The sequence below is a fragment of the Phalacrocorax aristotelis genome, chromosome 6 (genome assembly GCF_949628215.1).
Source record: "Phalacrocorax aristotelis chromosome 6, bGulAri2.1, whole genome shotgun sequence".
Lineage (NCBI taxonomy): Eukaryota > Metazoa > Chordata > Aves > Suliformes > Phalacrocoracidae > Phalacrocorax > Phalacrocorax aristotelis.
This window is the reverse complement of record NC_134281.1, coordinates 21,992,206-22,010,735: the sequence shown is the minus strand read 5'-3', so window position 1 is coordinate 22,010,735 and position 18,530 is coordinate 21,992,206. Positions and strand designations below refer to the sequence as shown.

The following is an 18,530-nucleotide window of genomic DNA, read 5'->3' as shown; positions in this document are numbered from 1 at the left end:
ATAAAGTACAAGCTCTTTTGCTGTTGCCTCAGGAAATATAAATTCTGATGATTTTCTGTTGATAGGTATGGCATAATCTGATCTATTGGGTTTTGAGCTTTGTGTAAGAAATGAAATAAACAATCTTCCCTAAACAGGTAGGGTCATCTTTTTCCATTCCATTTTGAAAGCAAGACTTCATATAAATACACAGACATAAATATATGTATATAGACAGCTAGAAGAAAAGGTCTATGCTTTGTCAGACAAGAATGAGAGAGCTGCAAGCAACTACCATTAAAAAGATATGACATTTCAATCCTCTTTTCCATCACTGATAACTTTATACATTAATGTGGGGAAATGTATGGAAAAAATCCATAAACCAACCTACTACTTCTCAGGTTTTTAAATGATTCCTTAGGAAACTTCCAAATACCCATATTCCCCAAAACAACTTTAAAGCTGTTTTCAAGAAGGCCTTACTATATTGAAAATGATGAAATTATGAAAGGTAAAAGGAAATGACAGTAAATTTTTGTTGGCTAAATAATGTGTGCATATGTGTATATATATTATTCTTGAGACTTTTTTTCATCCAATTAAAAAATTAAAAATAGACAAGATCAATTCAAGTACTTGATAATGAAATCCAGTTTTTAAATTTGATTTAATAAAAAAAGTCTTTAAGAGAGAAGTGTATTTTGTACTTTGCACACCTTTTAAAAAACCATTTCTGACAGGAACATTATGTCTCCCAACAACCCAGATAGCTGTATTTCTTTTGGATGCAAATATACTCCTCACAAATAAAAAGAACCCTTCAGCTGGCTACTACATCCATGTTCTCAATATCCAGAGTGGATTTTAATCTATTCCTGCAAAGCAGCTGTTGTGCTAGAATCTTGTTTTCAATTCTTTCCCCATTTCACTGTTGTAGAATGTCATTTCTTCTTATGGTTCTCATATACTATAGATTACCTACTACCTGCTCTGCCAGCCTTCCTCCACTCTTTTCCTCCAAGAAATTACGAAGTGCATTCATTCCAGTATTCTGCATCAGAGAATCAGTCAAAAGAATTATTTATTCGGAACAATAAAATTTTGTGCCATAATCTCTTGAATTCTATATTTCAGTATTAAAAAGTTAGAAATTTTGTTATACTTGTTTTACTAAGATCTTTCATTATATGTTCAGGAAAAAGTAATTGCACAAAGCATGAAGGTGAATTAACACCCTCCTTTCTCTCCTAGTACATCTTAATGGCTGAGTCTATGATGAGGTCCATCTCCAGCTGAAATGGTGTTGCAGCTCCATCCTACTGCTGTGCGCCAGGTACTTCTGCAGCCAGCCTGCATCCTTAGACTCTTTCTCCAATGGAAGGTAACTGTCACTCTCCCCCAGAAAAAACTCCTCTCAGGGAAGCTTGTGGGTAATCCCTGTTTCTCCCTGCTGGGGTTATTTGGGGCCCTCAAAACCAGCCCTGCAGCCTTGTGAGTAGAGGTCTGTCTGCATGTACAGTGAAGACCCTCATCTAGGGCTGTGGCAGAAATGTGGCTGGAATTTGGGTGCTGGCAGCAACTATTTTCTTAGAGAGATGTTACAGCATCATATGCATGTGTTCTTCTGCCATACAATCAACAGGAAACATTGCTTTCTCTGTTCTGGCTGCAATAAAATTGTCTACATTCCTTTTTTCTTTTTTTTTTCTTTTTTTTCCCCTTCATTTGCCCTCTTTGGTTTTATCTGATAGAGGCCTTTTTGTTCCAAAATTTTTACAAGGTTACATCCGTTACTTGAATAACATCTACTAACATATAGAGTAACATATGTTTACTTCATTTCCTAAGTCAGCAGAAGCTGTAGAAGGCAGTGAATGTTCTGCACTTTTCTGTGACATCTCTGCCTTTTTTCCTTCAAGATCCTCGGTAAAGGGTGCCGCTAAATTGTGTCACATACTGTGCAAATGCAGTAAATGATACTCCAGACCATCAGAACAGAAAACAGTCCTCCTAATACAGATCCAGATATTCACCCAATACAGGCATAAGTAGCTTTTTTGCTCCCTGTGTCAGATCATAACAATAATGGGTTCAGCTGTGTCTTTTCCACTGCTGCTGAAAATCACTCAGCTAAATACTAATTGTGATCTCTTCTTAATAAGAACACATTACACCCATCCAGCAAGCATGTCATCTGTGCCCTTTGACAGTTTTCAGGAAATTAGAAGAAGAAATACTTTTCTAATTAAACTGAATTTGAGCAAGCAAGAGCCCAACAGAAGAGTTCAAATCACTAGTTTTGGTATTTGGAGTCTATCTCATTATTGCTCCATGATATTCGAGATCAATGTACTTCTGCTCCAAGTGCAATCAAAGTATTACTGAAATGCAAATTTTATTTTCAGAATAAGAGATGCTTTACAGTCCTGATCACATCTCACATGTAAAAATGTATGAAGTCTAATTTTTACTTCCATGTGGGAAAGCTACATAAAACACGAATACTGGAGAAGAAAGGTTTTCTGGGGAAGAGCTTCACATAAAAAGCATAAAAGCAGCATTAAAGTTGCTCTGAAGCTAATGGAATGCAAAATCAGCTTACCCAGTAACTTAATCCTTAGAAAGCATTGAAAAGAACTATATTTAATGATGCTATTGTTCAGTTGGAATAATTTGTGTTTAATTTCTCAGGGAAATTCAAATTTTTATCCCAAGCAGTGATATTATTTTCTTTTTATATTTTTATCAATGGTTCAAATTTCCACTTAATCAAAAGACAATGCAAGAGGGAATATTCCTCATTCAGCAGAGAATCTTGACTAATTTTATGGTCCCATATGTGATGACTCTGAACAGAAGTTCATACAAAGTGTAATTTACAGCATATGCATAACTAGGTAACTAAAAATGGAATATGTAGAATTCAATCTTGGCGACATAACACATATGCCCTTTGGGTTTGAGCTGATATTCATAATTTAATTAAATATGCTGGAAGAATGAGTGCACAAGTATGCATTCAGTAATAGCAGCTAGAAAAATAATACTGTACACTTCATCCTGGAAACAACTCCCTTACTGTTTTTTACTGTACTTATTTTTGATTTAAAATGAATGATGGCTATGGAACAATACCTTGTAACTAAACATTAGCTTAAGCTTTTTATAAACAATGAACAAAATGATCTCCACTGACACTGGAGTTATTCTTGTGGGGTCCATATAGCAAGGCTTGATTTTATGATGCTGTTATAATAGCTAAAAAATCACCATTAATTTTACACAGATAAGTTCAAGTAGTCATCTGATAAGTATCCAGATCAAAGGTGATTTCCAGAGTATTTCACCCATTTATCAGTTTTACAGAGAATCAGTCTCTGAGCAAAGCTAAAACACAACAGAAATGGTGAAATATTGACTCTAATAGGCATACATAACTAATTTCAACAAGAAGCAATGAAGTCAAGCCAGAGTAAAAAAAAAAATAAATTCAAAATTATATTGAGACCAAAGTGAAATTTTAGAACTACTACTAAGCAGAATTTTTTTCAGTCAAATTAAACTATTACCACAAGAGAAAGACAGAACATTAAACTTAATATTACAGGTGCATCACTCTGGAAATTCTGATGCCTTCCCGTGCCTTACTCAGAAACCCAAAAGCATTCTGAGATTCAGAGGGGACGAACTGGTATGGAAGTTGAACAGAAACATGTTGTTACTGTGTTTGATCTCATGCATTTAAAATGAACAGCAAAATATAAAACAAATGAAGGACAGCTGACATTGAGTCTTCCTCTGTTAGTTACACCTGACTTAACTGTCAACCAATCTGCCTGCCCTCTGCCTTGCTGTTTCTTAAGAATGAGGAAAATTCTGCCAACATTGGTAACATTCTCTCAAAGCCCTCCCAAAGTCATCAGCTCAGACTGATGCTGGTGACTAGTATTACCACTGTAGCAGTTATATAAACACAAATTTATATAGCTACCTATTATCTTTCACTCCAATTTGTCTGTATTACCTTGTGTTAATCCCAGTCTGTGTTTGAGTTTGATGTTATTTCTCCTTCTACAAAAGTACTTAACCTTACTTAGGCTGAAACAACATTAAAATAACTAAGACATATGTTCCTCTCCCCCACAATCAAATGTTATACTGATTTGTGAAGGCATGATTTACCCAGCAGTACTAAAATATTCTTGCTAGTTTACAAATAACGTAAATTAGATTCCAAAAAGCCACAGCCATAAAATAGCCACACTGAGCTATTACACAGCATTTACACTGAACCACCTGCGAACGGAAGGCCTGTCTTTCATTTCAGTTAACCTGGTTGATTTTGACCTCGACAGACCATAGGAGAAAAGGCAGAATAAGATCCAGGATTCAGCTGGGAACTGGTGCTGCTAGTTGGATGCTCACAGCTGAACTTGGTGCACAGCTGAGTGAGCTCTGCTCTTCCAGAGCATCTGAATTCAAAGTCAAAAGGGATAGCTCCAACCTCTGTTGACTAGAGCTATCTGTCTGTACAGTGCAACAGAAGAGGTGCACTCACATTGCTGGCTGATTTCAGCCGGAAGGTGGCAACTAACAGTATCTTGCTGAGCTGGTGGAGGCTTTGTGTGATTCTCTGTCCACTCTTGATGTAGGAAGCAGCTCAAGTCACCTCAGGGGCTGGTTCTCCCCACATTTCCCTTTCCAGAGAGCTTTCAGTGAGAACAGAAGAGTAAGTGCATCACAGCACAGATGACTGTCTGAAGGGTGCCTAAGCTGTGGCTTGACTTCTTACACTAACCCTAGGTAAACAATCCTCAGAAGCATTAATTTCAAAAACACCTTTGCCACAAACACGCTTAGCATATCTGCATCAGGTTTCTCTAAACATTCTTCTTCCAAGTGTTGATTGTTACTAATATCCAGATATTTATACAGCAAGAGTTAAAGGAAATATATGCTCCAGCACTCAGCGGCATTTCACCAATTGTTTTCTGTGATCATATTTTAGAAGACTACTTTTAAAACAAACATGAAGTGCATGCAAGACTATTACACAGCTCAGCACAGAGCTATAAAAAGAACAATACATAAATTCATAAACTTTAAAAAAGGCATTTGTTCTGCAATATGAAGAGTAGGCTAGACCTTTCATAGAACAAATCTATTGGAATTGCAAAAATTTCCGGCCTCTTCATTGGCTCTGTATAGAAGAATCTAATGCCACAAGCAAACATGATATTTCCATTTTGCCCTGTTTTGCAGACGGATTAAAATAATTCTGGATGTAATTAACTTGAAACCAGAATGAATAAAAATCATTAACCTCACTGATTTAAGCAATCCAATTTGTCCTATTTGAGAATGAATTGAAAGTTCTTAGACACATAAAAATAACACATGAAGTCTCAGTGAAAAGTAGTTGTGTTAGCAAATTTACCTGCACTGAATCCGGGCCATCCCAATCTAATAACAGCAGGAGTTTTTAAAATGTAGCATGGTCTTGTACTTCTAAGTACATCCCTATCCTTAAAAGAAAAACATAATATACAGATTTTTTACAGCACCTGTTCTCATTTAGAGGGCCTCAACAGTACCTAATAGTTCATAATCAACACGATGTTAAGGAATTAACAATGCTTTAAAAAATTACGACTCCTTCTGCCGTTTCATTTTATTGACAGAAGCCTACTTACCAGAATTTTTGTAGTATAAGCACTGTTGATAGCAATTGCATTAACAAGTAAATCAAGAGTTTTGGCAGGTACAGAATCTGGGTCAGGGATCTCTTTGTAGTGGACATCACCAACGTAGGCTTGGACAACCGTCATCCGGTTGGTTGTTAGTGTCCCTGTTTTGTCGGAGCAGATGGCTGTAGCATTACCCATAGTTTCACAAGCATCTAAGTGGCGGACCAGATTGTTATCCTTCATCATTTTCTGAGAAAAAGCAAAATAAAAAACCTTCAAGATTTGCTTTGACAGATTTTTAACATCATTTATAAAAAGCAAAAAAGCATGTATTTAGTCTGGTTCATTAGAACATAATGCTCACTAAACTAGAACTTTAACTGGGGCCAATAAACCAAGCCCTAGTTACAGACAAACAAGCAGTGACCATCCCTGAAATAATTTTGCCTTAGATAAACTGATACAGTTCCATCATTCTTTGCCATATACATACATTTTAAGGAATAGCTAGAACAGCAAAGATTAGCTAAAGAAACTGAAGAGAACAGGATTTTTTTAACAATATAATTCTAGCAAATTCTAGACTTCTTTTTAATACTCTTTCTGATGCCAGGATGTTATTTTGCAGCACATAGATGAACAATAGATTTTAGGAAAGAAAGAAACAAACTAACAAACAAAAAAAAACCCACCAACCAAAACAAAACAACCCCATACAACCCAAAAAATAAACCCCCAAAAAACCCCAAAAAGCGCAAAGAAACAAAATGACAAACCAACCCAAAAACAACCACACCCGCAAAAAACCACCAGAGTACTCCATTCCACAGTACCTATTTTTCACAAGATGTGCAGTCATCCTGGAAATACATATTGTCCTTGTTTATATGTTTTAAATATTAAAAACATTCTGTGCCCAACCACCTGACCCTTATATTCAGACACTGTCTTACACTCACAGGGCACAATATCACCACTTCTACACAAAGCTGTATTGCAGTTTGATACCGCAAATACAGATACGCGTGTCACATGAAGGACTTAAGGAGAACAGGAAAGTATTTTAAAAGCAGCTAGAGTCTTTATTAGTGAAATCCCATGCTTCAAATGTGCTCTTTTTTTCCTAATAATAATAACGTTTGGCTACAAAAACCAACATATTCCTTCCTAATGTTCATATATTAATTTTTTTACACATTAAATGGAAATAAACTTAATAAAACCTTTATCTAAGATTCCCAGAATGTTTAAATAAGGTCCATCTGACTAAACTGCTAAAATAATCTGAGAAAACTCCTAGATAGGTAATGGAGTAATCCACAAGTCCAGAATTTTAATCCTTTCTAATTTCCTAATAGAGACATTGACATTGGCTACAAACAACTGCAACTGCATTTCAGAAAAGTACATGAATGCTCCTAGTGAAACTCTGATTTCTTTGAAAGGTGTTCCTGAAGACTTTACATCCATGTCAAGGAAAATTGAAGCATGCACAAGAAAATTTGAAGACAAAGGTATTCTGTAACAAAAGACTGGACTATTCACATAGTGAACTCTCCTGAATAAATTCCTGGTAACCTTGCAAACTAAGTAGGTATTTCTATTGTTCAATATTCCTGCACTGTGTAGTAAGATATGTATTAGAACACATATGTATTTGCCTTTTTGTCAGAAATACTTTCAATACAAAGCAAAGATTCACTTTGAAGAAATTTCACTTTCATTAACATTTTGTGCGCATTAATTTACAGGCCAACTTTCATCACACTTGACAAAACCTGAAGAATAACTTACTAGTAAACTCAAATGAAAAGCATTTTTTTCCCATATTTATTTTTAATGTTTCTTACCTTTACAGAATAAGCCAGAGAAATAGTGACAGCAAGTGGAAGTCCCTCAGGAACAGCAACCACAAGTACAGTAACACCAATAATGAAGAATTTAACAAAATACTGAACATAGACAGGAGTGCACTCAGGCAACCATTGTTTCTTGTTGACCACAAATGTGTCAATGGCAAAATATAGTACCAAAATGATTACAGTGATGGCAGACATCACCAAACCTGAAAACAGAAACAATCAATCACTACAAAACAAAACACAAAAACAGTGCAATTAGAAATTACATTTGGATTTGATATGAAACTATTCTTATTCTACATTACATTTTTCTTCAGTACCAATAATGGTGATAATTATAAATTTTACAATGTAGAAAAGACATTACTGTAATACATTTACAACAGCCATATATTCACTGAATTCTACAGAACAGCTGAATCATACTGCATTAATTTTTAAGCACCATCTCGCTGCTGCCATTAAAACTTCTCAGTCATTCTAGTTCAACATGAGTTCCACTGTTGCTTAAGCTAAGTTTTTTCAGATTAGTACACTACTATGCCTGGTACAATATTTATCTCCCCTTGTAACCTCCACCTTCTACAAATTACTAGTCCATCCATATTCAAATACTCATCTTTCTTTTAAATAAGCTTATCTTAAGAGGCTTGAGAAAAGGAGTCTCCTGTTTATGCTGCTGTATCAAATATTTTAGAAAAGCCCTACTGATCTGTCTGGCTCAATACAATGAGGCAATACTGCAGAATCGTCCACAGAGCAGTTTTTAATTGTTTTTTTCTTGAAAATGTGATAAATACTAGTGTTTCCTTTTCAAAGGAGCATATGCAAACAGTGCTTGTTTTTATGAGGAGAGGCTCAAAAGAGGTACAACACTGACGGCGTAGCACAAGACATGATGTTTCACAGAATTCACAAAAGATCCCAGGGACTTAATATGGTCTCTCAGGGACTTAATATGCTTTCCCAATGACACATATTTTGCTAAGATAGCACTCCTCCTCCACAATTTTGTTCCTAGATTTGAACATACAAATATAAACTCCATTAGAACATCTATTTTGCCTTGGTATGATTACTGCTCCTTGGCAGGTTTCTATGAAGCAGTTAAGCCTGCATTTCAAAATAAATTAATTTCTCTCTAATGAGATCATACAGTAGAAGGGGAATGCTGTGAAATTCATATCTTGACTGAAGTTAGAAAAAAAAAGTTGGTAAGCTGAAGGATGGTAAGGTTGACAGGAAACAGATGAGTCAGGGAGACCGATAAATACCAGAGGATAAAGGAAAACCCATTAAAATATTGTACAGACAAATACTCCTGACAAAGCAAGACATCCCTGTAGATTGCCCAATGACAAAGAAAAACCAAATAAAGCAATGATTAATTAATTTAATTCCTATTACTTGCCACATTATGGTTAGAAATTCCTATACAATGACTTTAAAAGTGATATTCACATGCCTGCTGAAATACCAAAGACAGTAATAATCAAAAAGCAATGAAGAAAGGTACTTAAGCTAAGAAATTAATGATAATGAGAAATGAAGTGGCTTTGTATCAAGCGGAGAAGCTTGAGGAATATGAAACTGGGCAAAGCATGAAATTGGATATTAAAGAGATTCCAAGTCATGCACCGTTCAGGCAAAGAAACAGAAGTGGCATCATGGGGTTATGTGATCAACTAAGCATAATGAACTTAAAAAGGAATAAGAAAGACTAGCAGGTATAAAAATCAGACTGGTAAAGAAGGATAAAGGAGACTGAACTGAGGTGAGGTTAGAAATCAAGATCTCTTTAATACCACTAGAAAAATGACCCTAATGAACATTATGTCATTATGGAAGATTTTCACTTTCTACCTACATGTTGCAGAAGTGTTACTTATAACAGTAGAGACCAGATGGTACTGGATACAAGAGTCAACAGATATGTCATATTTTGGTAGAAGGCAGGAACATGGATATTAAGAAAGAACAGAATGATTTCAGAATCCGTAAGAGGGAAATACTGTGTGAGTGATACTTTGAGATTATATTAGAAATTCTGAAACTCTGTACTCAGAATTTATATGGAGAGAGGAAATTAAATATGTAATTACTGCATTTGGGAATATTGCCTATGAGAAAAACTACGTTTCATTTTGATTCAAATATTCATTACAATCCAAGTTGCCCAAAGCTTCCAGTTTCTTGACAGTCAAAGCTGAGTTTTAGCAGAATAAAAGATCTTCAGTACCACACATTATCCCTGGAACAGTATTATGATGACCTATTTCTAAACATTGCCATAAAAAAGGCCTATCCCTTTTAAGAATAATTTGTATTAAAACCCTTTGTGCTAGTATAATACACCGCTATTTGGTCAGTTATCCATCCATACCTGCTTTGCCTATCTGGACTGCCAGCTTGGTCAGCTTTCCCTGAAGAACAGATTTTTCTTTCTTGTGCATGTTGGATTTCTTCTTGTCTTTGTCATCTCCCTCTCCCCCTTCCGCACTCTTCAGTGGCTGCATCTCCATGGCAGCAGCCCCATCCTGCTGCTTGGCTAATAATGCAGAACAAAACTGTTACTCCAAAACCATTCTTCTTTTTTTTTTATCTTAGTGTTGATACTTACTGAATTCAACCAGCACAACCTGTGGCAGGGGCTGATTGCAACACCTATGATTGTAAATATACACAGAATTACACTTCACTCCCATGGCAGACAGATGCTCTGTGAGACCCAGTGGGGTTCTGCAGGGGCACAAATGTACAAGCTTACCCATGTGCACTCAATATATATGGGGATATGTAATGTGGTCTTTGTCAAGTGCAGTGAAAAACATTGATCTTTATTTATTTATTTATTATGCCACCAATTACATTCTGTTATACACATATATATCACTTAATGTCTTGCAAATTACCTGGCAGGTAACAATACATCAGTAGTGCAGGATTTCCTAGAACAGCAGATCTCAAATGCTTTAGCAAATAGACAGTCTATATATCTCTAAATTTGGGTATATCTCATAGGTTATGATGCAGCCTTATAATAATACTTTTAATGAAAACATTTTAAAAGCAATGAGGCTCCACAGACAATCCTGGCACCACTTCTCTTGACTGCATGGGCACCCCAGTGACTAGCGGACCACACTTTGTGAACCATTATTCTAGATAACACCAGACATTAAAAGTTTCCTTAGCATTCAGTGTTCAAGAAACTTCACTATCAGGTCAGATGGTATAATCATTGTTCTCCCATAAAAAGTACACGTAATTCAAAGGCTAAACCATCCTTTCTTGAAAGAATGCTAATATAAGGAAACTCGATTTTGTATCAAAGAGAAAGACATATTTTAAAGGCAATGACATTCCAGTTCATATATGTGTATGTGTTATGTACTGAACACAGACATAAGTAAATTACATAGAATGAGATGAAACAGCTTTGCTTTGACATTCATGAACAGATTGTACAAAACCATGCTTATTTGTATTGGAAATCTAATTCATCTAACCTTAAAACTTACTTATTTACTATAATTTTGTTTAACAGTTTTGTATTATTAAGAACTGAGGTTATCTATTCCATTTCTGATCCACCACCTTTGCTATCCTTAGAACTATCTGAGAAAAGAAAGTTACATTTACTTATTTGGCATAATCCAAAGAAATCAGGACAGCTGTGTCTCTTATAATAAAAAGAGAACCATGACTTTGCTTCAGAGAAAGCAAAATATTTATTTCAATTTCTTCCTGAAAGTGTACCTTAAATAAGAAACTCCTAAGATTCTTAATCTTCCTGTTGTTATCCTTATAATACACTTCTACATTGCTAAATAACCTCTTGGCTTCAGTTTCCTTTTGAATTGCTTTACCTTCTCCCTGCAAATGAAAATATGTCTGTACAATGCCGTTAAACACCAAAGATGATGAGACATATCAAAAATAGAGTTGGAAATACACTAACAATACTTAACATACATAACTTGCTCAAGAAAAATGAATTCAAATTAACTTTGTGACACGAAAGTATCATCCATAAATAGCTTATTAGAAATACTGATCTCCTATCCTAAATATCTGATATACCAAAACTCTGTTAAGTTACAATTTCTTAGCATTTTTTGGGGTTTGGTTTTGTGGGTTTTTTTTAATGTCTGTTTGAACAGTAGGGCCATTTTTACACACAGGCACAAATCACAAATTTTCATTTAATTTTTTAACAGAATTGAACTACATGCTAAAAACAAAATCCACAACCTCCTTAATATGAAAGAAGATTACCTTTGTTCTGGCTGTTCTCCATATTCCCATCCTGCATTTTGCCTATATGATGAAAAATTTCAACAGACAACAGACAGTAAACAATCTTCACCCAAGACAGAACATGAAAATGGGAATTTAAATAAAAAGGGCAGACAAAAGTAATGCGCATGTTACAGATACTTATTTATGATCAGTAGCCATTGTTACCATATGTTTATTTAGAAGCAGGGACAACTTAGCTGGACACATTCAAGGAACCGCAGTCAAGTTCAATGTTGTAACATGTGAATACTACATATCAACACATAGTTTTGAGCAAAACGCATAAATTAAGAGGGTGAAACTAATGAAAAGAATCCAGTGGAAAGCAGATTTTGAATAATATTCCTGAACTGAAATTTCAGAGATCTGGGACTTAAAAAAACCACAGGTATAATTTTTGCACACACCAGTATAGAGAACGACTTTCTTAATGTATTCCAGAATTAAACTAATTCTTTTAGTAAATTAGGAAAAAATATAAATAGTGTTAACTAATATAAAGAAATAAAAATGTAAATCAGATATTATTTTAAAACTACATCTTCCTCACTTCCTTATTTAGCAAGTTACTCCTGTAAATACAAGTGCCAAGTGATCATCCTATATTCAGATTTATCAAGTGCACATGTAATTTCCAATTTAGTATTTTAGCTTCATGTAGTCTTACCATGTCAAAGTCCTTATGGGTGTTTTTTTGGGTTTTTTTTTTTTTGGTTGTTGTTTTTTTTTTAACTGAAAATATACCATTTGAAAGCGTGTTTGAAATAAAAATGGCAAAATACAAATTAGAGCATACAAAATTCTGGTATTCAGTATAACACGTAAACAATTTCAAGTGTATTTAAAATTTCTTTGTGGGATTCCTTAAGAAACTTTCACAGTGATATATGAATTTATCTTACAGAAAAGGCTACTTGAGTTTTATAAATATTACATTTAGAATGGATGACATTCTCTTTTTGTAGTTATGCATAACACACAATATAAAAATAACGCTAAGGAAAATTAATAGTTAAAACACCTTTACAGGATTTTTGACACATTTGGATAAGAAAAGTATCATTAGAGTATATAAAAGAAATATGACAGCAGTTAAATCCTGCTCTTCCAACTTCCTGCAATAATACAGCAGGTACCAACATGCACAATAAAGCAGCAGAAATTACGCTTCAACATATGTTTTTTTTTTCCTCACTCTATGCTGTGAATACATAGTAGCAAAATTAAAAGGCTAAGATTAATTTCTTGCATGTTTGTATTTTCAGTAATAGGGAGATCACTCCCCTCATACTAACAGACTACAGGCACCGAGAAATTTGGAAGCATAGAATTACAGTAAAGGAAAGGATGTTTCACTACATATAATCATCTTGGTAGTCAGATGGATTATGGAAGTATGCTGATGTAAACATTAGGCATCAACTGCTTGTCTATGTTCTACCCCTATTCCCACCTTTGCCAGAATGTGACTTTTAAAAAGGTGGTCTCTATCTTCCAAAGACTTACATTTTGCCATGAGACATGAATCTATGAACCTGAACAAAATCGAGTTCATTTTCATTGTGAAATCTGATTAAAAATTTCTGCATACAGTGCATAATTGAATTTCTATCTTTCTAATAGCTATTTTTCTTAGAATTGTTTTTAATAAAGTTAGTAGAAGACATAAAACATCTCTAGAGATTCTGATTTCTGGCTAGAGAATAAAGCCTTCCTTAAGAACTGGAAAACATTAATTTAGAGCAGAGAGTCTGCTCTATGACCTGCTCTATAGTTCCTTTTTCAGACTATAATTTAAAACCTTAAAGCAGTATAATCGAAGAATCTTCAACCTAAAAAAAACCAAAAAAACCCCAAAAAAAACCCAAACAACACCCCCCAGCCCCCCCCAAAATCAAAAACAAAAAAACCCGAAGACCCACCAAACAAACCCAAACCCATGACTTTCGTTACTGTCAATCACAAAATACACTGTTTTCCTATGTAAATAAAAGTATTTAACTTTATTTTATATATTCGCTATTTAATAGGGGTATCATAACTGTTGTAATGAATTACACTAATAATTCATCTACCCTGGCTACCTAAAAATAGTGGTACACAAAATGGACAATCATTAGCAACAATGTGAACATAAGTATTTAAGAAATATATTCTTAAATATCAGAGTCATCACAGCTAGTTATATTCCAATTATTTTGATAGAATAACAAAGAATAGGTAATTAACTATGCTAAAGAAAAAAAATGCTGTAAAGGATTTATTTCCTCCTGTTCAAAATAATTTTAAGCCTGCATTTCACTATAAATTATGAATGAAGAAAGAAATTAATATTATAGAATCGCTACTGCTGAGAAATTCTTTCTCCTTTCCGTTAGTGCTAGGACCAGAAATACTATCCCATCTTTCTGACTTTTCTGCATTGTTTACAAACATTAAAAGTATGAGTATTTATTAAGATTTTGATAATTTAATATATAACTCTCTTAAAAGTATGATATATTTTAACATAATTTTGCACATTTTTTCTTTTTTTCTTTTTGGAAATAAGGAAGTAGAAGGAATAACGGCCCTGAAATCTGGAGGAATTAATCTGAGTTTATTTTTACCACTTTTTCTAAACACGAATGAAAAATCAGGTGGTTTAGAAAAGAATATAGAGCCTCCTAATATGAGCTGTATTCCATAGTTGCTTTGGAGGCTTTGAGTTTGAATATAAAATGTTTTGCATGTTGCCTTTGCCTTATTAAAATTTCTGTCCTTTGGAGCATACCCATGGCACCATTACTGCCAAAGTTCTTATGCCAAAATTCAGTTACTTCTTCAAATAAACTTTTCAGGAAGGACTCCCCCAGCCCTCTATGAAGAGTCAATGAGACAGAATAAGAAAGACCTGTCACTGGCATTGGAAATTTTTTGTTTATTGGAGGAATTGCTTAGAATCAACCGAAGAAGCTAATTCAGTTATGATCTCACATGCTGTGACAGAGCAAAAAATACAAAATATGCTACTGATTTTTCAAAATGTCCCATCTTTCAATAGAAATGAGTTATAGCCCTCTTACGCCAAGTCCGTTATATTCTGCAGCTAGTAAGAACAGATGCACACTGCAAATCTATATATAGGGGGAAATGTGATGTCAAACATATCTGAAGTGAATCATTAGGAATTCTTTCATGCAGTGTGGTATCAGATACAATGCATTAGTAATACACAGGTTAACTATAGAAGAATAAATCTGATTCCACTGTATCAAATAGGAAGTTTTAGATAATTCTTCTATGCCCTCACTAAATAACTTCACTTACAATTCAGAAAATACCTTTAAAATATATTTTAAACTACAAATTGCTTTGCAGGAATTGAACAGTAGTCTACATACGCTAGAACTGACAAAATTAACAGTAGATGTAAAATATTTCAGCTGAGACATTTCTCTGAGTCTGGTATGGTGTTTCTATATCAGAATATAATTTTAAGTAACAAATTGTTTGAGTGCCAAATGCCAAAACAAACCCAACAACCCAACATGGAAATCCCAATTTAGGAATCAGGTAGTGCTCTACTGGAAAATGATAAGCACTCCTTTCTCTAAGGAAATCAAATTTGGGGTAAACAACCCATAAAGAGTGATTGTTGCTTGCCATATTTTCTTTTCAAAAATCCACCTTTTCTAAATACTTTAAAATTAGACGAATTTCCATTAATTACTACCTTTCTGTAAAATTTTCTGATCTGCTCATAACCTTAACTTGTAACCTTTTAAAAACTGAATATATTGTCCATATTTTTAACAAAAGACCATCAAACAATTACATATTTTAATCTCAACTACTAGAACCCAACAGAATTTATAATAGTTCCTTTGATACAGCAGACAACAAACAGGCTGTGTCACAAACCTATATGAATCTATCACTATAAACTCACTGAAAACAAAATACTCTGTCAAATGTATAGTGACAACTAGGTCAATAATAATGTTGTATTTGAAATGGTAATGAGTTGATTTTCAAGCAACAAGCAACAGCATTTCCTGAGCTAAGTAAGTACTTATTCAAGTATATTATATTTTTTTCTAATTTGAAGGTAGTTTCTACACAGAAGAATTAGACTTTATGTAAAAATGCTTGTTTCCAGTCACATCTCAGGGAGAATTCTCAGACATTATTGAAAAAATTTATTTCATCCAGACCGAAAAAATATCCACATGAACTTGGTCTACTTGCTTTAGGACTTTTTCTTCCCCATCCTTTCTCCCCTCCAAAACATATCTACATTTAAGTATTGTCTAACTTATCACCACTGCTGACCAGAAAAACATAATGTGTAAACAGAAATCAGACTTTGGCAATTTCCCAGAGAAGTTTAAGGCACTCAGATATAACTCGACTTGCCAAGTCTCAGTTCTCCTCTGAACATGTCATATAAACTGAATTGTGGAAAGTATCTCCTTTCCATATTGATCACAGATCTGCAGAATTAATTCAACCACCTCACCTCATAAGAGTTAAAAGCAAAAACATATTCAGCTGCACAAAAGATTTATTTCTACGCTTTGTGGAGTGAAAAGAATTGAGTATATATCTCTCAAACCCAAGATAAACAGGGACAGTAGCTATTGTTTCTGGTGGGAGACAGGATGATGGAAAAATCACATACATACTTAAGACCCTGATTTAACAGCCCATGGAACTCAATTTCCATATTAAGGTCAGTCATTAAGACCAAACACAATTGATATTTACCAGGCAACTAAAACTTGCTAACAGAGAGACTGGGTTAGAACAGTTTGGGACTCATTTCTGCATCTTGCTGGTTCTCATCCAGCAAAACGCTTAAGCAGATGATTAACTTAGTACTTGGCAACTTGCAGGACTGAGCATAATTGTAATGCTGCAGTCTCCAGTGGGATTGAAGGAAGATATCTGGTAAGACTTTGTTGTATGCATATGTTTGTTTTACATAAAACAAAGTAGAATTATAGAGCATAAAGAATGGAGAATGAAATGCTCGTCATTAATTTCCTGGTTCTAGGTCTCTAGGGAATCTGAAATTGGTGTGTTGGAACCAGGATGATCCAGGTTCTTGTCATGCAGTGAGGTGTAAGCCTCATAAATCCTAGTTTTCAAGCAAACTTAGAATGTGCAGAAGTAAAATTTTAAATCTGGTTATATGTTTCTTTTAAATTATAATAAAGTTATTTAAAAATAGGCTCAAAGATTTCTTATGTCATTGATTTAAATAAGATATTACACTACTAAATCTTAGTACTTGTTTAATACCTGGTATTGCTACGTCAGAAACTCTAGTTTCACATGCATAATGCAACAACTACTGACCTGCATGGAAAAAAATTTCTATCACCAACACAATGAGAAGTAGAATTACTTTTGTCAGTATTATTGGTGCTGTACAAGAGGGAAAGGTTTCTATGGCAAATAAAGACTAATGTATCTGATTATCAGAAAAATACAGCTGATGCCTAGACTAATATTGACCCATTCCATTTAATACTGGAATTAGATTATTAGAAGAAATACTGAAATATCTGCATGCTAAGAAGTGGGGTCAAGAATCTGTACTGAGACAGTCAAAACTGACTATGGTAAATTTTTTTTATATTTTTATTTTTTAGTAAATACAGGCAGGCTCATTAGATGATCACTATCTAAGGGCATATACAAACATAACTTTTCAGTCTTTTCCAAAAAAGATGCTCAAAGAAGCAAAAGTTATTCCTAAAGCACTGTTAATTGAAATTGAGCCAGATTCCTGACCCCAGCACTATTTCTTAAAACTACATGAAGACTTATGAGAGTGCCACATCAGAAGAAAAGAAGATGTAATCTATTTATCATGGTGTTCTTCAGTTCTATGATGACAAATGTGTAAAGAAGAGCTTTACAATGAAATTTCATGCGAAGGCAACTCACAAGTTTTGAAACTAGGCTTGCTATTAATTAATGGCAAATAGATCGTAATTCCCACTTCTTCCTCTCCCGTGCTTAGTTGTGTGTGAATAAAGTCAGTCAGTCACAGCATCTTTGTGGCATCTCTTATAAGCTACTATAGAGTTTATGGAGTAGGATCTCTCAGAGGGTAATCACATGCACATACAACATCTGTGCAATTCATAAAAGGAAAAGGGAATCTTGTATAGTCAGGAGAGAAATCTATCAAATAAAACAAGCTAGGCGTTCTTGACATACCATTGACTAAGCTGGCATTTGCATTATCAGTGGCATTTGCACCTGCTGCACCATCTGTGGCTGAAGGAGGGTGGGAGGAGGGATGGAAAGAATCTACTGAGTAATAATGGATAAAAAAATTATAATAATAATAATTTTAAAAATAACAACAACATAAACAAATGCACATGACAAAACAAAAAACATTTATGAAATACTATGGCTTTGTTCTACCAAAAATCAATCTGTTTTAAATTAATTAACATAACTTTCAAAAGCAAAATGTCATTACAAAGATGTTACAAAGTAAGGCAAAAACTCAAACATGGAATAATAATAATAAAATAAATAAATAGAAAGACATTTAACAAAGTTAACAGAGTTGGCGAGGACTGGCTGTACACAGTACTATGTACAATGCCTTGGTCCTTTTATACATAATTTTTTAAATCTTAATATAATGCTATGCAAATATTAAAATGGCTGAAATATTTCCCTTAAGTTA

The 18,530-nt window shown here is 34.3% G+C and overlaps 1 protein-coding gene across 9 annotated transcripts in view; it reads right to left on the bottom strand.

Annotated features, from left to right (window-relative positions):
• ATP2B2 (ATPase plasma membrane Ca2+ transporting 2) overlaps positions 1–18,530 on the bottom strand; it is a 451,559-nt gene that overhangs the window by 73,484 nt on the left and 359,545 nt on the right. For 4 of the 9 annotated variants that reach the window (XM_075096583.1, XM_075096582.1, XM_075096586.1 and 1 more), the window contains 4 exons: positions 11,810–11,851; positions 9,915–10,079; positions 7,520–7,734; positions 5,676–5,918 (listed from right to left, as the gene is read on the bottom strand). In XM_075096583.1, the coding sequence (XP_074952684.1) occupies positions 5,676–5,918; positions 7,520–7,734; positions 9,915–10,079; positions 11,810–11,851 (665 nt within the window). Of the gene's footprint in view, positions 1–5,675; positions 5,919–7,519; positions 7,735–9,914; positions 10,080–11,809; positions 11,852–18,046; positions 18,143–18,530 lie in introns of all 9 variants that reach the window. The other 5 variants (XM_075096585.1, XM_075096584.1, XM_075096587.1 and 2 more) reach the window with 2 other exon arrangements.